Source organism: Arvicanthis niloticus, chromosome 14 (assembly GCF_011762505.2).
Source record: "Arvicanthis niloticus isolate mArvNil1 chromosome 14, mArvNil1.pat.X, whole genome shotgun sequence".
NCBI classification, from domain to species: Eukaryota; Metazoa; Chordata; class Mammalia; order Rodentia; family Muridae; genus Arvicanthis; species Arvicanthis niloticus.
Window position 1 is genome coordinate 17,925,308 of NC_047671.1, and position 24,148 is coordinate 17,949,455.

The 24,148-nt window shown below is 35.2% G+C and overlaps 1 protein-coding gene across 2 annotated transcripts in view; it reads left to right on the top strand.

The window, feature by feature from the left end:
- Positions 1-24,148, top strand: part of Dcc (DCC netrin 1 receptor) — a 1,059,673-nt gene that overhangs the window by 920,482 nt on the left and 115,043 nt on the right. Inside the window, exons 16-17 of one of the 2 annotated variants that reach the window (XM_034518676.2) lie at positions 16,774-16,869; positions 21,646-21,878. In XM_034518676.2, coding sequence (XP_034374567.1) covers positions 16,774-16,869; positions 21,646-21,878 — 329 coding nt within the window. The remainder of the gene's footprint in view (positions 1-16,773; positions 16,870-21,645; positions 21,879-24,148) is intronic. The other variant, XM_076912482.1, reaches the window with a different exon arrangement.

The following is a 24,148-nucleotide window of genomic DNA, read 5'->3' on the forward strand; positions in this document are numbered from 1 at the left end:
CTTTGTGTAGTTCAGAATTTTTAAACATTCAAGTAAAGGTTATAGTACATACTTTTGGATTATTTATCTAGCAACCTTTCATTTCTGAGGTATAAATGCTTTATTAGTATGTTTGATTTATCAATATTTTACTGTACAAATGTACAAATATAAAACACAATATACAGACAAGTTGTAAGGCTGAAAAAGACAATAATGTAATAGAACCTATTACTCTAAGTAGTTCTATCACTATAAATCTTGGAACATATAAGTTATCTGTTCTAAGATATTCTTCAATTAGATAGAATAGTCTTATAAATCACTCTTACATTTTATAAGATTATAAAATATTTGAGGTGACTGTTTATCCAAAATATTAACAATACATAGAAATACAATATATTTCTTAGAATTTTATCCACGTAATAAGGATACTTTTTTCATTAACCACATATTTGACTACCTTGTTGGAATAAACTTGTTCTGAACCATCTAATTCATCTACAACACCAAATGCTTAATGTCCAATATAAATTTTCTTAGAAGAAAGAATTTAGTGGAGATACATCTCTTAACTTTTAAACCCTGGAAATGTGACCGCTTGCTGAAAAACAGCCTTCACTAATGGATTCATGTTAAGAATGTTTAGCAAGATCACACTACATTGCTCAGGAAGTTATAAACTGCATGATAGCATCCATCCCGAAGACACACAGTGGCAAGGAAACAGCAGAACAAATGAGGTGAACACCAAGAGGAGGCACCCAATGGCAAGCCAGCAGAGGAAACAAGGTGAAGACCAATGGGAGACTGGTGTGATGTAGTGACCTAGAACACTGAACCCACCAGAACCCAAACAGTGAGTGAGGAGGAGTTCTGCCCTGGAAATGTGGCTCAGTTAGTGCTCAGATAATAGACATTTGACCCTCTAAACTTCAAGAGAACAAACTCTGTCGTTTTCATAGTATAATTGTAACTTTCAATACTACATTAATTTTCCACTCAGTATCCTAAAGTTCGAAAAATGAATTCTATGTCAAGTACCTCCCACTTCCTAAAGTAGGACAGCCTGAGAATGCCAAGACATGGTGGGGTCTAGGTGATAAGATGATGGGAAGCAGCCATTAAGACTTTCAGCAGAGATGTTACCTCAGCCGTCTAGAAGAACTTTCTTTCAGTTGGTCAACTTCATCTTTTCAGTTAAATCCCAGAAAACTCACTCATGCCAGGAAATGAATACAGAATTTACACCAGCCTTATTTTATTGTTGGAAGATTTTTGGTTTCTCAAAAGAAATAAAAAGGGAAAAAAACATGAATAAAACACAGTGGTTGCCGTACAGAGACTGTTGTCCTGAGAATACAGCTCAATTAGAACAAAGTAAACAAAATCTTGTAGAAGTATAGAAAGCTAAGGATTTTACCCTGAAGAGGAAAGGGGATTTATCCACATGATAATGTTATTGACAAGGATTGCATACCAATTAGTCATGTCTGAGCAGAAATTAATAAATACTCTAATAGTATAAAGCAGAATTATAGTATGGAAAGGAGAAGTTGCAGATTTGAAACAGAAACTTACCAATTTTTATTATATAATTGACCCTACCTCTTTCTACATTGCTGTCTTTTTCTAACACAATATTTCATACTTATGAATACTTCATTATCTAAGTGCTAATTTCTTTAATTATTTTGATTATGGAAATAATAGGCCCATATGTAAACATAAAAAAGCAGTAGCCAACATCAAACTAAATGGAGAAAAACTTGAAACAATCTCACTAAAAACATTGACCAGAGAAGGCTGCCACGCTCTCCCTATCTATTCAATATAGTACTTGAAGTTCTAGCTAGAGCAAATAGACAACATGCAACAGCTTCTTGTTCTTCACATCCATGCCGCCAAATTAAAGATAATGATTAAAAACTTGAAGTCTACGCATATTGTATGAGTGTGTGCTTGTTTCCATGAGTGGGTTCGGGCATGTATGTAACATGAGCTACACATGGAAGACATAGAACAGCTTTCAGGAGTCCATTCTCATCTGTATGACATGCCCTATGCATGGAGGTCGGAGAATAGCTTTCCGGTGTCATTTCTTGCTTTTCTACTTTGTGTGAGACAAGGGTCCCTTCTCTTCTGTGCATACCACAGTAACTGACCCAAGAGGATTCAGAGGCTATCCTGCCTCAGCCACTATCTCCCTATAGGAACATATGAGATTACAAAAATATCTTTATGCAAAGGCTGGAAATCCAGGTCAGACTTGTGTGGCACATGATGTCACCTATTAAGACATCACAGACTAACGATGCTTGCAAAACTTAAGTAGACTATATCATTTGTAATCACTTGGCATATCTTATTAATTTTTCTTCATCATTATAGAGAAATCATCTCAGGTTTTTGTTTTGTTTGTTAGTTTATTTATTTCTGGGAAAACAGAGGTTCAAATTGACTAGAAAATGCTGACTTTATTCTGCTGTAATGTTTAAACAAGAAATATGCACAAATTTTCTAAATAAGAAGAAAGAAATGTAAACAAAAAAAGAAAACTTACAATTGAACTCTTTCTACATAGTTAAAATTAATGGTGATGGTGATATATGTGAAATATTTTAATATTTTCCTTAAATTATTTTCTTGTTCTTCTTTGGATACACATGTCAGTAATGTCATAACATCTCACTTTTTCCAGATTTCTCAACTTCTTTTCCTACAGACACAATTTCTAACTTAAAAATTATGTAGGTTAAGCATTAAGTTTTGAACTTTTAAAATTGTCTTTCTTATATGCACACTTGTATACATACTTTCTCTAAAAAATATAGAAAGCCAAACCACATTGTACAGACATCCACTGTGCCACCAGGTTTAAAAAAAAAAAAAAAAAAAAAAAAAACTCTGTTTAGCAAACTCTGAATTCTCTTTTCAAGGATAAATAAAAAACAAAGCAAGACAAACAAACCAAAATGAAACTCCTTTTATTTTCCTGTGTGAGCAATAATAAATAAATGCATGATGGTAGCCCCATTAGTCCATTGCTAGGTTTAATGGTTTAGGATAGGATCAGTTGAGAAACCACTATGGCTGATGGGTAAAGGATGAGACCAGGGATGTGTGAGTGTTCTAGTCCTGAGCACTGCTAAAACAGCCATTAATCAAGTGCTAACCTTACTATTTCTAATCATAAGCAAGAGCGCAGCACGGTAGAAATGAGCCTTCTTGTTAGAATTATTCATTTGAGAATCAGTCAACCACAGGCTTCCCTGACATCTAAAAGGCTGAGCGAACAGTGGGTGATTGCTCAGGAAATTTATGAGACCGACATGAGTATTTTTCACATCCCACAAAAGAAATACAACAAATGCTTTGCTGACAGAGCTCTAGTCATTACAGATTTTATATTCCAGTTTACTGAGCAGGGAGTTCTCTGAGGCAGATGGCTTGCTTCATCATGGAAGCTTTCTTGAGGACAGATCACTTAGAGAAAACTACAGAGATGTACTTTTATCCTGACTCTCAGCAATAGGCTGTTGGCAAAGGTGTTTTATTTTTCTGAGTTTCTTTTTTAAACTTTTAGTTTCCTTTATTTATCCAACATTTTTCCCTTAACTGAGTAAATAGCTTTTAAGTTTTGTCTATATGCCAATGACTGTGGTAGGTGCTGGGAAGGTTTATAAGAAAGAAAGAAAGAAAGAAAGAAAGAAAGAAAGAAAGAAAGAAAGAAAGAAAGAAAGAAAGAAAGAAAGAGAAAGAATCCTTCCTTCAGAGTGAATAAAGGTCCTGAGCTGAAAATACTAAGTATCAATAGTTGCCATTGTCTTGAAACATTCTGGTAACACCCTTTAGGAAAGAACTCTCTGGAAGAACTTTTCTGAGTTCCACTTTCAATCAGTAATGCAAATAAACCTGACCACCTGGATTTCTGTAAGAAACAGCCACGCAGTGAAAGAGGAGGTCACAGTCTTCTGGAAAAGGGCGAGTATGGGTTACTAAGTATTGACACATTTTAGTCTTTAATTCTCCCTTTACCCCCATGTAAAACCTATAAACAGCTAGACACTTGAGTCCTATCTCCTTGCCACCATAGAGATGATTAGGGGCCTCACCCACTAATAGAAGCTACAATTAATATCACTATCACACAATGATGTCTGGATTACACGTAGATAAGCTGTCAGTTCTCTATTGCTGCTATTTAGGTATATTTTCCCCTTGTTATGACAGTTTGTGCCTTAACACACACACACACACACACACACACACACACACACACACACACAAAATTTGCGATAAGCCCAGGTCACCCTCTATTTGTTTTCCTGAATCCTAGAATGGATACATGCTATAAGAGTCATCAATGAAAAATATGTTTTGGTGCAGCTTGGAAATTACTATTTTATTATTCAAATATATCTCTTTAATTCTACTTCTCTATTCTTTTATTTTTATTTTGAGCCAAATTATCCCATAATCACATTATAATATTAACTGTATAGGCTTACAAAGGAAAAACAAAACAAAACTTTGTCCTGTGTATTGCTAACCTATTTCAAATAATACCCAGTAAAATAAAATTATTGAACAATAACCAAACAATTAAAGCATTCTCTTGAAGAACTGTATTTTTGTTCAAGCCTTTCCCAACACTTTGCTTATTCTTCTGTATTGGGAGCATACAGGTAGTTTGAATATTTCACAAAGTTTAGAAACATCATTTGGATTGATCCTATATACTCCCAGTATTATGGTACCCAAAATAATGTATATTATTAAGTGTTTAGTTGCTACTTTAATTACATCCCTCATATTGTATAACTGCCATGGCACCAACCTCACACCTCTTCCTGTTTTGTAGGTTGATCATGATAACTATTGAATACTATCATTATTCCTGTCCTGTTCCATACTCTGATCCAGGCCTCACCCTTCACTCACCCTAGAATCCACCACACCACTTCACACCATTGTTATTTCCTTAAAGTCCCAAGGTTCATCTCCTATTTATTTTAGTATCTATTTTTTCAAGGACAAACCAAACATATATTTGTGGGCACAGTATCCTAACATGTATACTCAATATGCAATAATTGAATTAGGATAAATATCATTTCCATCTCCTGGAACATCTTTGACTTAGTGTAAGCCCATCAATCCATCTCCTATAGTTATTTTAAATGTATAATTAATGCTTATTCTTATAGTTATTTTTTCCATACTGTGTCCATACTTCCACAGACCTATTTTCTATCCCTTCCCTCCTTCCTTTTTCAGCTTTTATCTCATTCTCTGTGTTTCTCTAGTGAAATATTTAACTTCCAAGATGAAATATCATTTAAGATAAAATATATAATTTTGCCTTTTATGTTTATCTTTAGCGGCATGGCACCTTTAAGATTCGCTTGCATGGCACCATATGTCATTATTTTCTTACTTTTTAATGTTGAACTGAATTCTCCAAGCTTTAGCTACTGTAAATACTGCTGTAAAACCATGGGCGCACATACATATTTGAAACTCTGCTTGACTCTGTGGGCTCTACAGTCATAAATGGAATTGTTCTATCACATAAAGAAAATTCTTTTTAAAAATTTAATAGCAATATTCTGTTTTCCATTGCAAATATTGTAGTTCACATTGCCACCAAAGTTGAAATCCAATTTTGCTACTGTTTGTGAACACTTACTATCTTTTCAAATATAAACCATAAAAATGTAAGTTCACTATATAGGTTTTCTTAGAGTTAGGGTTTAAGATCCTCAGATATTAGTAATTCTGAGTACTTTATTATGTAGTATTCATTCACATTTTTATGTCTTTGGAGAAAAATACTCAACCACTTTTATATCTTTGAATCATTCTTCTCTTTTGTTGTTGAATGTTTGGATATTATTCTTTTATCAGATATAAAATTTTAAAGCTTTCCTCAATAGTGCTTTATTGTTTTGCTTTATATCACTTGAAAGTTTCTCCTGATGAACAATTAAAATTATTTTTCATCCTGTTTACCCAGTTTTCTCTGTCGACTGTGTAGTTGACATCATGCCCAAAATACCATACTTTCCTCTATTTGGCTATTACAATTAAGGTCTGGTTCAAACTGAGTTAACTGTTATAATATTATGTAACCTAGGAACCCAACTTTGTCTCTTGCACCCAACTGTCCTGCTACCCTTTTGTGACCCTATCCTTTTCCTCACTGATTTGCCATAATACTTTTGATAGAAATCATCTGGCCGCACGATGTATGTGTTTCCTTCTCAGCTGTGTACAGCCTGTTGATCTGTACATGTAAGAGGCATCACACTACTGTGTTTCCTGTAACCTTATAAGAACGTTACCAACTAGAACCCATGACTCTTCTAACATGTTTTCATCCAACTTCTATAGGTACTAAGATGGCTTTGAAGTCACACTTGAATTTCACAGCAATCTTTCTATCTTAGCAATAGGTCACATGGGAATTTTGATAGGGATGATCACATTGAAACTATTGATCTCTTTTGGATAGTATTGACATTTTAAGAATATTGCATTGACCAATTAATAAAATGAGAAACATTTCTATTTATCTGCACTTTATTCCATATCCTTCTTCAGTCCCTTGCATTTTTATTTGTATGAATTATTTATCACCTTAGTTATTTTATTAAGGCTTAATGGTTTTGATGTCATTATAAGTGGAATTGTGTATATATATATATATATATATATATATATATTCCATTTATATCATTTCTTCTGTGTAAAATTTAATAATGTTTTTATGTTAAGTGTATGTTTCTATTTTGTTAACATTATTTACTAACTCCACTAGATATTTCTTGCTTTTTTTTTGCAACTTTCTTATTTTATGTATACAGGGTCATGTGATTTAAGAAAAGAGTAATTTCGCTTATTTCTTTCTCATTCTAATTTTAAATATTTTTTCCTGCTTTTGTTAGGAATGAGCATTGTAGCCTTCTAATAATATCACAAAAAAGCTTTCAGTTTTCACAATTAATTAGAAAATCACCTGGGTATTTTTTTAATGTGTGACTCTTTTTATCTTGAGATTGTGTACTAACTTTTTTTATCATATATTTATGAATGTTTTGCCTTAATATATGTCCATGCATCATGTGTGTGCTTGATGCTCACAGATACTAGAAGAGACATAAGATCTCCTGGGATGGAGTTACCAATGACTGTTTTACTCTCTTTGTCATCCTTTAAATATATATCATTTTATTGAAAATAGATTCTTTTCTCATATAGTGTATTCCATTATGGTTTTCTCTTTCTCTACTCTTAACAGTTCTTCCTCCCCTCCCCTGGCTCTGGATCCACTCTTTTTCCATCTCTCACTAGAAATGATGTATACCAATATGCCGTGAAATTAGGAAAAATAAATGATATTTATACAATCTGGACTAGTTTCTTAGTAGTACAAATTAATGGGGGCCACTTAATACTGATATCTTAGTCCATATGCTTATTTGAAATTGTCTGTCCACAAAGCAGGGCAACCTGGTTCTGAATCCATGCACTGCTGAGTGGTGGGTGAGCTGTATGTTTTCTTCATTTCTGGGATGAGGTCTGACAATGAGCTTTTTAGGGTCTACAACAAAGACAAGTGTAATAAAACTTTTCAGAAGTCAGCTCTGTCACAGCCTAAATTAGACTCCTGTTAGTAGGCTAAAATCTATCAGTCCTCTAGGCTATTCTGTGCTAAGGTTTTTATCACTGTATCTCTCTCTCTTTCTCTTCATGCCTTCGGTCCCCTATGTTTGTCTACTTCCTGTTAGAGTTTCTTTCCCAGAATCCTAAAAGAATGGGTGAGGAGGAAACAAAGAGAATGAGACATGACAATAAGAAAAAAATGGAAGTGTGAAGGGAAGAAGAAAGCAGGAGACACTATACAAATGCACCGAGCTTCTTTGTGTACCTTTTATAAACTCATCTTTATTGTTTTGTTTGTATGCTGAGGAGTCAATCTAACTGGCTTCTTAAACCATCATAATGATTTGTTTACGTTAAATTTATTAGAAGAACATATTTGTACTTTTTTATTAATTCAGTTTATAAGTGGTCATTGAAAATTCTCACTTTATTTTATAGTTAATTCAACTTTCTTTGAGTAATATGAATGAAGAAAACTTTTGTGTTTTGTTATACTGTGTCTACCTAATTCCCCTGTGGACAGTTTTGATGAGAAACCATTTCATCAAGTGTGGCATATATAAGCTCTGCACAGTTCTGTGTAATCTGAACATTTCGTCATATTTCTTCTTGACTCCCTGGCCTTTGTGCCAAATCGCATCCCACCAGCTAAGTGGGGGGGGGGGATCTTGGTGTTTACTCTACCCTCTAGCATAGTTATGAGAGAAGCCCCAAACTGCCATTCCTACAAAGGAGCACCAGAGTCCACATGCCTTCTCTGTCCTACTTGTATCTCCTCTGACTTGAGTGATCAGAATAAATTGCCATGTTCTCTATTGCTTAAATAAGCATGACCCTTCCTCTGTCTATCTCATTTAAAACATTCATGAGACAATTGATAAAAATTTGTTCATTGGTAACTTGAAATAGTAAACATGAAAGCATACATTTTTTTCTTAAGTTATAGAAGTTACCACACACACACACAAAAAAAATGTCACATTACTCAAGGAAGGACAATAAGAAATTCGACCCAAGACTAGTTCTGAAGCAATACAAGACCACTCAGTTATCCATCAGAGAAAATAAAGATGAGTCTATATGAAAGAATATATTTAGTAGATGAAGTTTTTCTTTTTGGCGTTTATATAGTATGTTACAATATTTTTTCATCTTAGTCATACTGTAACCTCTCAAATGGGGCTCATATGATATTTGTTTGTACAGTCACAGTAGCCTCTGACATATACCTAATTTTCAACATACTTTTATTTTTCCTTGACTGCATCTTTCTGAAGTATCAAAATTCCAAAATCACTGTTTGAAATTTGCTTATATTTACCATCTATGACTTAACAGCAACAGCAACAGCAACAAAGAGAACACAAAGAGTACACAGTTCAAAAGGCTAAGAGTTTGAGCCTTGGAGTTAGACATTATGCCATTGACCTTTAAAAAGAAGGCTTCTATCAATCCATTTAAGACATACTTCTTCCCAATTGATCAAGTGTCCTCTTCATTATCTGGTTGAGTTATACTTCAAGAAGAAAATAAAAACAATGTCTGGCATGGAGCATGACTGCAATAAATAATAAAATGGTCATATATATGCACACATATATACATATGTACATATACACACATATACACACATATACACACATATACACACATATACACACATATACACACATATACACATATACACGTATACATATATGCATATATAAGGAAGGATATTTTATAATAAATAAGATATTCTTATAATAAATAAGAATAGATATTTACTCTGATTAAATATTACATGTCTTATATACATGTATTAAAAATACCATACACACCATAAATATAGTGGACATGAGCCAATTAAAATTTTTTTCTAAGTAGTCAGCTACACACTAGATTAAATTTAAGACTTTGTAAAATTAAGAATGTAGCTAATAAAGAACTCAGTCAGTCTTCCCACAAATTAGTTAATACTTATATGAAAAAAAGAATTTGAAAGAGACAGATTTGGGGGCTGTTACCTTTGTCTTCAAGCTTTCATGCTAACAGGAACGATGGATTGACAGATCTAGCCACCACGCTGGCGTCTCGTGAGTGCCAGGGCCAGTTTCTGGCTGGTCGGAGCCACGGTCTTGCGGATCTAGTCTTGGCACATGTGGCCTGAGCTAAGCAGAGCTGCCGCTGCTTAGATAGTCGGCCGTGCACTCTGATATTAAATATTAACCGCAACACTCTTACTTTTTGGAGTTTCTGTCCAGAATGTTTCCATCAACTCCCCAAATATCACACACTATTGCCAATGTTTTGATTACTCTCAAGAACATGACAGTCATACCTAATTGCTAAAGACCCACGTACCTGAGTAATAGACCATGGTGAAATCGAACTCGTTCTGACCTGGAAGCGTCATCCCTCATGGCTAGCATTCACAGTGCTGGAAGGTGCTATGCATGCTATCAGATGCAAAAACTGATGGTCAATCTTACCTTGCTGTGACCCCAGATTCAACATACAGCCCAATTTCCTTATCCTAAAATATACTTCCTTGTTTTTATCAGTTCATAAAAGTGTGAACCCCAAGATACCATGCTGCTATCTTTGCTTTTCCTTTTTGCATATTCACATTTCTGACTTCTGCATCCAAAGACTCATCTGAGTATAAGACACATTTACAAGTTTTCTAGGTCTCACTTTTATTGACCTAACAAATGTTTGTTATGTGCTATTTACTGAGTACTAAACAATTTTTTTTTTGCTTCTTTTCACCAGACTAGCTTACTGACAATAGACCTTATACAATTAAAAACTATATAATATAATGTCATGCCTTTTTCACAAATAAATCCCCAGAGTAACTAAGGGAATGGTTAGTATCTACAAGACTGACTAATGAGCAAACCATGTTATAGTCTGACCTTTAATTGTACAGTGTTCCTTGAGAAGAAAAAATAAGCCTTTATTACAGAATGATTTAAATTAGGTTGTAATTAAATTTACAAGGGATAGTATGTAATGAAATAGAATTGAGTGTATTACATAAATTGCATGTTCTTCAAGTATGAATTGCTTGTCCTTTTTAGAGAGCAATGCTGTCAGTTGTATTTACTCTCCACCCATTACACTTAATTAAAAAGTTCGTATCTGATGGAGTCAAAGGTATTCAGGACGACTTAATCTCACAGCGGTCCAGTGGCCTCCATTCTGTGATGGCTGTAGCCCTGGTCCTTTATGAGAAGCAGGTGTTTGTGTTAGAAAAGAGCTACCTTTCTAATTTTCTCTAATCGACTTGTTGGCAGTGTTGGCCTAGAATGGAAAAGATGGAAGATCATGGATCCTGGGCCCCGACAAGCACTTGGCACAGATGGGGCCACAGAGTAAAGTACCTAATCTCTAATGAATAAAAGACTCTGGGATGTCAATCTGGCACAGGCCATTGACATTTAATTTCCACAAAATACTAACAGTGATGAAGTCCTCCACAGTGGCTTTTGCTACCAAGCACAGCTTCTCGGTCTATCCCTGAAGGATTTCTTGATTCATTCTGAGTCTCAGAAAGCAACATTCATCTCTAACCTTCAGAGAAGATTTAACACGGGCTCTTAGAATAATGAGTCTCCCACGTCTCTTGGGAATAACACCAAGACTTCTTCCGATAAGCAGTTCCTTGTCTTTACAATCCTATGATCAATAAATGTGCATTTAACACCCCCTTTTCGTGACACTCGAGTGATAATGGGCAGAACCATCTATTTGTGCATGCTAGGAGTCATTAAGTATTTCTTCAGCTTCCTTAATTCCAAATCAAATTTTGTAAAAGAAAGAATGACCAATCAAATATTAAAAAGAAAATATCTGTGTGATACTATGAAATGTGTGGACTTCCATATAATATCCATAACCACAAATAATTCCCAGGGAAGTCTACCAAGATCCAAATCCCTCTTGCATGATTAAATCACATTAAATTCAAATGAGAAAACTGCCACACTTTATTTGCAGAGACAATTGATACATTTGTCAGGCCTATGTATCTGCAACATTTCTTCAAATACCAAAAAAATAAATTTATTTTTTATGTCATAATTGTCATTAAGCATATTCCTGAACAATGGGGTCTGACCATAATTAATGATTAATTCATTTGGAATTCATTATGATAATAGTAAATGTGTTTAACTCATTTGATGTTTCCGTAGTGGCAGTGATTCTCAGCAATTCTTTTCTATTTTACTGATTTTAAAACATTCAATGCTCTGAGCATGTGCAGGAAAATAGTTCCACATTGCCCTCTAGCGGTGCACTAATGAAAAACAATTTCTTGTAAATTGTAGGGGAGAACACTCCCGGTTCTTAGCACATCCTAAAAATATCTTGAGCTTAAGACACATTCAAACCATATCCCTCTGTCCACATACAAAAAATATTACTAAAACATCCCTCGCTTCCCATAAGTTTGCCAATAAATGATTGACAAGTTTATCTTCCTTGTGCAGGCACATTCAGTATTGGATCAAGCCTAGTATAGAGGGGGGGTTGAGAGTGGTGGTGGGGGGGAGCCTTTTGTTTCCCTCAGTAGGTCCAGAATGTAAACAAAAGCATAATGTGTAGGCTAGAGAGCCCAAAAGCTGGATCTCAGAGGGCAGATTGTAAAGCTGGTGATGTTTATAGAAACAAGTGATTATACTGCCAGCCAGAAGCCAAAAGAAAGAAGGAGACTCCTTTCTACTGGCGTGCTCTGTGTGACCCCAATGCCTTCTAGTAGACTTAATTTTTTATAGATTTACAATCTCTTTCAGTACTCAGCACGGCAATGCTTGTGGAAAAAACCTACTTATAAAGGACTTAAAGTTAGACTCAATCTCCTAAGCATAGTAGGTCCGTGTTCATGAGAATCTATTTTACCAGTAGGAGTTCAATTAAATAACCTACAAATAGTTAAATGGTTGCTGTTTTCACACAAAGGTCTAGGTTTCCAGAAAGTTCCACAAAACTAACTTTCTTCTTTGGACTAATGGCATCCTCAAACTGAATCATTGTTTAATTCTCAGCTCCTAAGAATCTTTCTACCACATGATCTTTCATGCAGTAACTGAGTGTGGCTTACTCTTCATCGCTCACAATAATTAGACAAAAGGAAACAAATCCAAAAGCAATTTCAGGTGAGCAAACAGCTCCTGATCCTGCGCATGCAAATATAAAAATCCTGCTCTCATTCTCATGCCCTTGATAAAAACCAAGATAAATGCAAATGTAGAGGTGTATGAGGTTGAGCTAAACTAAATTTTAACCAAACAAAGCCATTTTGTATTGCATCAGGTAAATACCAAATATAAACACTTGTGCTTCAATGTATAGATGAATTGTCTGTCTGAAATAAGGAGTTAGTATAATAGTATCCTCTGGCATAGGAGAGAAGTGATTTTCTACCATATCTTAGGGTATTTTCAGCATTTCTCATGTTTTCCCTTGAAATATTTTTACTTTCTACAATCCCTCTAATCCTATAGGCCTTCTTCTGCCACAAGCCCTAAACCAGACAAAAAAAAAAATCTACTAAAAACCCTTCTGTGACCTGATCCTTCATGAGCACTTTGGGCCTTAAAATCACGGATGACATTCAGAAAGCACATTGCATATTTTCTTGCATAAATTTCTACCGCGCTTCTTTTTTTCTCTTGTTCAGAATTAAATTACTACAATAATAAGAGAGGTTAATGTTTTACAACCAGTCTTGAATCTCAAAGAACACTTGACATTTGATTATTGATTACTTCCTTAAAAGTAAACTACTTTGATAACACACAGACATACACAGACACACAGACAAGTGAACGTGCACACAGACACCCCCCCTACACACACACACACACTTTTTTTCAAGTAGAAGCAATTCATTCCATGGAAGTCAACATGCTGCATGAGATATGGCCCCATTTCTCACTTCTTACTATATTGTAGCTTTGGGGATGTTGTTATTTTGAATGTCATCATATTTAACATGAGCATTTAAATTACATTTAAACTTTATGACAATCTAATACATTTTTAAAACACATCATTAAACACAAACTCATTTGTTGTAAGGCCTCATCATAGCTGCATAAATACTTTGTCACAGAAATGCAAACATGACCTGTGTATTTACATGTATGCTTTTAACTGGCTTCAGCATGTTTCTCTGCTGTTTGCTGTGCTCTGGAAGCTAGGGGCTGGACCCCTGTGGCAAGACTTTAGAGGTCAATAATAACTTCTGTGAAAGATAGTGCATGGGGGTTTCATCTGTGAAATGATGAATATTTAATGCCTAGATTAATTCATTAAGACTGAGGAATGGGAATATTCCATTTTGCTTATTTGGTTTTACTTCCAGGAAGGTTTAAAAAGATCCTCATGCTTTTGGTCATCCTTGAACAATGTTTACTTATGAAACAACGTGATTGAAGCTCATTTCCTTATCAATTTTCAAGACAATAATGTGATTATCTGCCAATTTCAGAACTGAACAACTTTTGTTCTTTAAAATACATCTATGAATCAGTACATTCATACACACACACACACACACACAGACACACACACACACATATATATATTTCCGGGTATTGATATACTGGAGCTCATTTGAATGTTCTATACAATAATTCTTGAATCGGTTGACAGAAGATCTTCATTATCATTTGCTGAATTCTTCCTTTCTAGTTTGTCAGGATGATTAAAACTCAGTTGTCATGTTTCCATCTTAAAACTTGAGATCATGAATTCTATAAAACCCTTACTAGTAACAGTAATGTAGCATTGTTCTATACAACTGCAGCCTCTGCACTCGTCTGTGCCGTATTATCAATCAATGCTTCTCAACTTCTTAAGTGGATTGATCTTGACCGAAGATAAAAACACCTTTTTAAAAAAATTGAACCTTTTTTTGTATTTCAAGTTTAACAGAGAAAGGACTAAAGGAGCTGAAGGGGTTTGCAACCTCATAGAAGGAACAGTAATATCAACGAACCAGAACTCCCAGAGGTCCCAGGGACTAAGCCACCAACCAAAGAGTATACATGAAAGGACCCATGGCTCCAGCCACATATGTAGCAGAGGATGGCCTTGTCTGGCATCAATGAGAGGACAGGCCCTTGGTCCTGTGAAGGCTCAATGCCCCAGTGTAGGGAAATGCCAGAGCGGGGAGGTGGGAATGGGTGAGTGGGTGGGGGAACACCATCATAGAAATAGGGGGAGGGGAATGTAATAGGTGATTTCATGGGGATGGGGGGAACCAGGGAAGAGGATAACATTTGAAATGTAAAAAAGGAAAATATCCAATAAAAAAAAGGAAAAAGAACAGGAGACTTTAACCATTCTGTTTTAAATCTGTGTGTCCTTCCATCTCTACCAAGACTCTTGCCTTCAAGGACACAGTGAATTTGGAATTGTAAGCCTCACATTTGTTCATAGCTTTGTTTATATCTTGCTTGCTTTAGAATGACGACTACAAAAGGTCCTATAGCATAAAAATCACTCAGTTGTTTTTTGCATATAGACCACTATAGTGATCCATTGATTCTTGTGTCATTATAGTATCAGAGCATGAAGCCATTACAAAATAAAATCTCTCCCTTCGCTTGCCTTAGTTCATTAACTTTATTACTCAGAGGCTAGCTTTCTGGTCACAGTTGGCTCTGGTCATTTTGGAAGTCTAAACCTCATTTCTAATAGTTCTTATGGTTAACAAAGCGATATGTAATGGTTACAAATGAGTAACAGTTTGACTATTCTCATCCACTGTATTGATAACTAACTTATCAATTATGATAATGAGACAATCCTTTGGTTATATTGTCTTATCTAGAATAAAAAGTAAATTACTACAATTTTGTTTCATAAGCTATTTTTAATAATAAGAATGGATAGTGATCTAATTTTGCCCTCAATGAGTTATATATCACTTTTACCCACATTCTTCAGTTAAATAAACAAAATGCCATGTATCCCTTTGTATTTATCTTGTTCATGTGTTATTTTCTTCTTTAAGGAATCCATTTAGTGTATTTGGGTTCTGCACTCACCAACTTTCATATTGGATTCCTTTTTTCACATAATTTTTATTCCTGAACGTTTTCTTCTTCTGTTGATTTTGTTTTCCACTTTTCCTGTGGACGTTGTTCATTGAATTGCCCTTCATTTCTACCAAACTTACTCCTCTCTCTGAATCTGTGAACCTGGAATTTTTGTTCCTGCTCAAGTCCGGTTATATTTGTGTTATGTTGGTATGATTGATACCATGAACAAATACATCTAGAGGGAAAGTTAATTCCATCTATTCTTCCAGGTCACAGTCTGTCATTGAGGAAATTCAGGGTATAAACTGAAGCAGTGATCTGAACCATAAACCATGAACAAATGCTGTTTCGTAGCTGGTTCTCGGGTTCTTGCTCAGCTGTCTTTCTCATACAACCCAGTCTCACTTGCCTGGGTTTTATTGCCTCCCAGCATAGCCTGGTTACTCCTTAGTGTGGTGACTCCCATACCAATCATCAGTAAAGGCAGACTCTCATAGACATAATCACAGGAAAATTTGACATGGCCAATTCTTCAGTTGAAATTCCCTCTTCTCAGTGCTTTATGATTGTGTCAAGTTGACATAATTTAACTATAATTGGTCCTGTCCTTGGAGTGAATCTCTCACTGGTCAGTTCCAAGTGTCTGTATTTGTTCTTTAATATAATATGCTGTGCCTTCTTCACTACCTGACAGTTTCTTAGGATCATCCTTATTTCCAGTCTGATACCCACTTTTGGCTTAACTGACACTGACATGGCTGACACTTGGGGCCTTGGGCTGTCTGCTGCAAACTCACAAAAATGGTTGTATTTTGGTGTTTGCAGACAAACATCATCACCCACTCTGTATGGAGAGGCTATCCTCTTAGTTCTCCACCTTCTTGTGCATTTAATGCTCAAATGAAGATTCGGGAAGATCAAAAGCCTGTCTCCATTAGAGCTGGTTGTTCCCAGAAACCAATACGCTCATTTTCAAACATCAATTTATTTAAAAGATTACATTAAATTTGTTTTCAGGAAATGTTCACCGTGAGCATTTCAGTTCAATAATTCACATGCCCAACTTGTTTCTGTTTTCCTCTAGAGTCAAGTTCTCATTATGTAATCTCCTTAAAAGCTTTCAACAATGCGGGAGAAGGTGTCCCTCTCTATGAAAGTGCCACTACCCGTTCAATAACAGGTATGTACCCAGAATCAGTCCTCTTGTGACAAGGTAGTTAGCACTTGGATTATGGGGAGAAGAAGCAAATTTTTTAAAAATAAAACAAAATACAAAGGAAAAATACTAAAAATGAATACATAAAATTATCACAAATACATGTGTGCATATATATACAATATATTTTAATCATTTGGCTCCCAGATGAATTAGAAGAGTTTACTCTATACATTAATATGTTCACTTATATAATTCAGCTCTTGCCTTTCCAATCATCTTAGAAGCTTCGTAGTTTGGTGCACTGATGTGATTCTTCATTCTGCTAACCAGTTTGCCACTTGAAATGGCCATTTGAGGGGAAATATGTGATCTAAGACTCTAAATGTCCAATGGGCCTTAGTTTCTCTCAATGCAATCCTTTCAAATAGGTGACAAGGAGAAGCTGGCATCTTGGAGTTGATTATATTAGGCTCAATAACAAAAAAGAATTATGAATTGGGCCATAGGTAACCTGACAAGTGAATGCAAAGGAGACTGGCTGATTCAAAGACTAATTGCCTCAAGAATAGCTACAGGAGTTTAACTTGTTTGGCAGCAAACAAGACCAAAATGGTAGAAGACCATGAGACACTGTTAAGATGGTGAGACCTAAGTCATGGGCAATGGCTGGTTGTAAATAATACTGGGCTTATTTTTAAAAATGGAATATGTATCACATTTGTGGACACCTAGAAAAAAATCGCATCATCATTTTGCTCCTGACAATATTGGTCCCAAAACCTTGTCTAAAACCTGGACCAAAAGAAAAAAAATGGTTGTGTCTTCAATTAATATTTTACATTCCTTTTACAAACCCACATCTTTATACTTCATTTGATTGGCCATAAATTTTCACTTTAATTAGCATGAAGTGTTTAAGTGGTCAGGCTCCAAATTTGACACCAAACATAAAAAAGCAAATGATTACTGGTGTATGAATTCCATATAAGGATGCATAAATGGCTACTATCTACTGCCTGGATTTATATAAATTTATACTTGCTTTTCAAGCTCACCTTATGTGTGTCCCCTCCTTCCTGGTCCTGATAAGGAAACTAAGCAGTTTCTTCTTGTCAAGGTGACACTGAGCTATTATCACCTGACATAAAATTCCACAAAAGACAGTCTTTCAAAGATTTTACTTTATTAATAACAAAATTAAGTAACACAAATAGGAACTGCTGGGTACAGGGATGAAATTCATAACTATAGTGAAGGGGGCAGAGTTCAGATAAACGGAAGGTAAGCTGTTTAGAAGAAAGCGTCTGTGGTATTAACATCTTTCCCTTTGGCATTTGCTGTCAGTTTTTAATTCTTAGCATATGGCATGCCACCGTGTTTTCTCAAACACCAGTGATCCATAACACAGGTTTTATTTTCATGTTATAATTCAGATTCTAATGGAGCTGAGAAATGAAGTGATACCAAAGTTGGAAATTATGTCATGAAATTTCTTATTGAAGAAGAGACAGTAATGGGCTGTAAAGGAATGTTTGATGCAACCATTTCAAAATAAAGAATAAACCTTTACCTGGAAGTAGAATTATTTTTATGCTTCCACACTGCATGGAGAACAAAGAGCAAAGCAAAGGAATCAAAGGCCATGGCTCTAAGAGAATCTCATATTTATAAATGTGTCATTTTGTCATGTAAAAACCATTCTTTATCTTTGAGTTGTCACAAAGTATTCCCATGAGAAGTCTTGGAAAAATCCAGCAAAAAAGTGTACATGAACTGTATCAAAGACGATGAAAGCATTAGACTAACGTGAGCACCAAGCCCTGGAGCATTCTAAATGCTGTGCCAGTAGCCTTTGGCGAACTCTGTAGCCTTTTCTCAGACTGGGCTATATCAGTTCAAGCTACTGAAACCTTCACCTTGGCCCCACACAGGAAAACTCTCATCTTCCATCAAGCTGTTTTTCTATTGTTGTTGTAAGAACAAGTTGTTTGCCACCTGGAGAAGGGAAAGGTGCAGAGCAGAGAATAACCAGAGGTTAATGGAGTATATTCTTTGAATTAATGTATTCTTAACCATTTTAGCAGGGTTTAAATAAAGTGTAATTTGGGTGAAAACTATTATTGATTTTAAAGTCAATTTCAAAGAAGTATAATGAGTAAAATTTCAGGAGGCTACCAAAATATGCTAGGAACTGACTTTTCATGCTAATATATATTCACACAGAGGGGCTAAGGGTTATTGGGATGAAAGTCAGTTCTTTAATAGAGCATAATAGTAGTAAGGTGGGCAGATAAATGGAAGGTAGACTGTACAGAAGAAAGCTTACCTTAATACATATACATGTATGCTCACATGCACATGTATTTATTCACATATCTGAAATTCAGCAGCATATAAGGTATCCTAACAGAGAAAGAAACATTAAAGAACAGTTTAGTAGCAATTACTCAATAGTTTTTCATCAGAAAAGAAAAGAACACTTGTAGTTTGTATAGTATGTGAAGCATATATTCACAGTGTTTCTTGCTGTCTCCTGGAATGCTCTGCTCTGCTGTAGATACAGTATATCTGGTCTTTCCCTTATAGTGGGGACTGAGCTCCTAGGGTCATGGGAGGTTTTGACATCGTCTTCCATTTAAAAAAAATGAATAAATGCTTAAATAATTATTTATTTAATTTAAGTTGGTATAATCCACAGAACATATGGATCCTATATTATACAGCTTGGTTCTAGAGGGATTCTCAGGAAAAATAATGAAAATAAGTTGTGTTCCCTAAGAGAGGAAAGAAAACTTGGCCATTGGCAAAATTTCATGAGTCACATTAGGTCCACAGATAATTTACAACAGACAATATTGCTTTGAATACAACAGAGTCAGTTTGTAACTGATCCTAAAATACTCAATAAACAATAGCTATGAATAGTTGTGTTTTCTAAAACCATTAGTATACAAATGGACTATTAGAATTTCCTAACATAGAATCAGATGATTTCATAGCATTATAAATAATGCATAGGAGAAACATGAACTAAGTGCAGCAAGTAGTAATTTTGGTAGTACCCATGATGTAGATAAGTTAAAAATAAGTCAGACATTGAACTATTCTTCCTCTATTCATAAAATTCTTCTTAAAAAGCCAGGCAAGTATAGAACGTGTAAGCCTGTACTTATTTCAGTTTGGCAAACACATCTATCCCTGATTCACAAACCAGATGGATGATTCAAATCTTTGTAGAGGCTGTAGTGTTTTCTGTTCTCTCTTCATCACTTCATAAATCCATTTGGCTTTAAAGAAGCTCTTAATGAAAAGATAAATCAAAAGAAAAATAAAATCCTGGGCTCTGTCATTAAATTTTAATCCCTCCCTCCCTCCCTTTCCCCTTTCCCTCCTCTCTCCCTCCCCCTTCCCTTCCCCATTTCCCTCTGCCTCTCTCTCTTTTTCTTTCTTTTTGTTCTGTTTTTTGTTTTTTTGTCCAATTTTTAAAATATTTTCTCCAAACCACAGGACATTACCATGTTTAATAATTTATGGGAATACATGGGGAATGCGAATGAAATTCGGAACAGAGGAAATAATCAACAGAGTAGCCAACAACCCCCCAGCTACTTAAAAATAAATAAATGAAAAAAAAATTGTTTAAGATGCTGCGGACATTCTTCTGTGTCTTATTTGATCCCATTCTTTTAAATGACATCAAATGTACAGGCTTAGATTTGCACTGTCAATCTTAAATTTTTGTTAGTGTGATTCTTTACTGTGTTATATCATGGTCAGTTTTTTAAATCTGCTATCTATGAATTTGAATGTCTCAAAATGGAATGACTCTCATTGCCACAAAGTATGTTTCTAATTTTGCTTGTCGTAACATAGCAGAAGTGTAAGGGTTTTTGGAGAATTTTGTAAAATCACACCACATTCTTCAGATTCCAGCCATGTTATTGATCAGAGCATGTGCATCCCTCAGTGGAAATCTCATCATTCTGAAGGGAGTTAATTTGTTTTCCTACCCAGTGGTGTGCATTCTTTCCACTGAACTTGCAGTTTTAGAATCAGGAATGTAATATAGGAAGGCCTGACAGGGCTAAAGATGATATTAATCCATGTGTGAGAATACAGGAGAATGAGTGCTTCCACAATTTAAGATTATGGTCTAAGAAAACCTGCTTGCCATTTGCCATCTCACACCAGATTCTAGTACATCAGATAAAAAGTGATCCATGTAACCACGTGAATCTCTTCACTCTGGATATGTGCATTGATAGAAAGACTGATAGAGTTTGAGCATCTGTCATTATAGTTTATGTGTTGAATGAACAAAATCTATACAAATTATAATACAGACAATAGTAAAAGCAGTACAAAAATTAACAAAGTCAGGGATAAAGGAGAGAATTAATGTATCCAATAGCATTTATTCTCATTTCAGGAAAATAATAACCAGAAATATCATTTTTTGCTGTTTTTTTAAAAAATCATTGATAAATCATGAACATGATAAATCACTACATAATACCTTGTAAAAAAATCAATTTGTCATATCCCAACAAGTTGGAGTCTTAAGGTATATATTCTAATTAGATATAAGAATAAGAAAATATAATTATTTTATGACATAGCAATACTGTTATTATATTTTATGATTTAATTAATTGCATTTTTTCTGTTCTTCTCATGTTCCCTTCCATCGTTATTGCCATGCATTTAACTCATTGTGATGTGTTGCCACTGATATTTATTTTAACTCTTTGTTTACACATTTATTTGTTTGTTTCATTTGATGGGTTTTTAACCCAGATCCCACTGACCCCGTTGATTATTATCCTTTGCTTGATGATTTCCCCACCTCGGGCCCAGATGTCTCCACCCCCATGCTCCCACCAGTAGGTGTACAGGCTGTGGCTCTTACCCATGAGGCTGTGAGGGTCAGCTGGGCAGACAACTCTGTCCCGAAGAACCAGAAAACATCCGATGTGCGACTTTACACTGTTCGGTGGAGGACCAGCTTTTCTGCCAGTGCCAAGTACAAGGTGAAGGTCAAATAGACTGCACGGAATTTAAATTTAACTTTTATGTGTTTGAGGAGTTATGTTCAATGTTTCCTGGTCTGTCGTAAGTCATTTTCCTACAGTGACTTTTACATACTACAAGGCATGTTAATAACGCAAAATCTACAATTCATTAGAATAATTATGCCTTTGGAAATCAATAAGAGGCAAGGTAGAAAAATATCAGGAGCTGCAAAATAAATGATCTTTGAATTCTACCATATGCTGTTTACACCTGACATTTGCTTCTGTGTAAAAAAAAAAAAAATACCATTTTTACTTTGGAAATAACGAGGCTTCAAACACATCATCAGAATAGATTCTGATATGATTCTTTTAATTTAGAATATAAATTAATGTCCATTAATATCACAGGCACCTACTCACAGAGAGTGTAACAGAATAAATGGTATGAAAATATTTTATAACACCCTAGAAATGTAAGCCAATAACATTGATTTCCTTATTTAGCTTAGAAACCACCCTCCTGTTGTAAAGAAAATTCCTGAAATGAACCAGAGTTCTACAAGCTTCCTGTTCTGGTACTCATTTCCAAATCCTTTCACACTCCTTCCAGAGAACGTTGGTAATATAAGAGACATTGTAGTTTACCTTTCCATATCTCCTGTCCAAGCTCAGTGATTCTAATAAAACATTACTTACAAAGACAGTTGTGTAGCCTTCTAAACCAGAGACCAGGCTAATGTGTATAAGTGATAGACAGTATAAAAAGAAAAAAGAAAAATAAGAAAGATCAGCTAGAACCTATTCAATTTCTCTAACAGTTCTAGATCATTTATTCTGGAATAAAGCTTTAATTCTGCTTACTTAACACATATAACTTAGAATCCTACATGCACGCATCTCAATAGATATCTGCTTGAAAGAATCCATAAATGATTCATATAAGATGACACGACTCAAAGTTAATAGTTTACAATGAGTTTACAACATGAGGAAAAATAAAGGTGAATGCAATAATTTCAAGACTCTGGATACTAAAAGCAGGAGGATTTGAGGCAAGAATTTGAGACCATACTAGAATACAGTATGAAACCTCTACAGCTAAGAAAAAGATGAAGAATGTGAATAATATCCTAAAACAAAGGGATCCAGTAGCTTAACCCTTCCCTTCCAGTTTCCTCATACTCACTTGTATCTCTGTGCTTGCCACTCCCCAGGAATGGTTGTTAAGGAGAATTTAGAACCTTCCTAACACTGCCCTATTATATGCCCTAATGTGGCCTCAAGACAGTAGAGACTTGGGAGATGCCTCTGTCTTCAGAGATTTTTCTGCCCCCAAATCTGGAAATAGAGCAAAAGGATACTGGTTACACTATTTATGCACAGTCACGCTGGATCAGCTTTAGTGTCTTTCATTTTTTCAGTGGTCAAAACATTGTGGTTTGGGATGAGTCAATTTGTAGTTGAAACAATAGCAATGAAAACAAAACAGTTTCTTTTGATATTGCTGCCCTGATGGTATTGGGAAAAATTCCCCCAGGCAAGTCCATATAGTATCATTGATAAGAGGTTCATTGTATGGAATCCTTCTCCTTACATTATTAGATGTTAGACTCAGCAGAACCATAAAGAAAGCAGTGTCAGGAAAGCAAGCAAAAAAAGACAACATATGAAAGTATTCAAAAGTGTCTCTACACATAGAAGGTTGAGGTTTAAGTTTATTTTTATAAAAGACTGTCTCCCTCTTTAAGATGGCTATGTTCATAATTACTCTATTTTGGAGTTATATTCTATGTAATGAATGACCATAGGAAGTTTGCCAGAATGTGAAATGGCATTTTTTTAAAATGACTAATTTTTTTTTTCAGCATCAGTTAATGCCAAGATTTCTTGAGGCAAATAATTTGAGTTAAATGTTAGTAAAGCAGACATGGAATTATAAAGAATTTGAAAACCAAGCAAACAGCAAGGCAATGGTGGTGCATGCCTTTAGTCCCAGCACTTGGGAACCAGAGGCAGGCAGATTACTGAGCTCGAGGCCAGCCTGGTCTACAAAGTGATTCCAGGACAGCCAGGGCTATACAGAGAAACCCTTTTTCGAAAAACAAAATACAAACAAACAAAGAAAACCAAGCAACCTATTTTAACTAGGCCATCTCCCATCAACAATCTAAAGTCATTGTTTATTTTACTATTAATAATTATCTTCACATATACATGTATACATATACATACACATATGAATGCATACAAAAACATGCATGCACAGAAACACACATACACATATG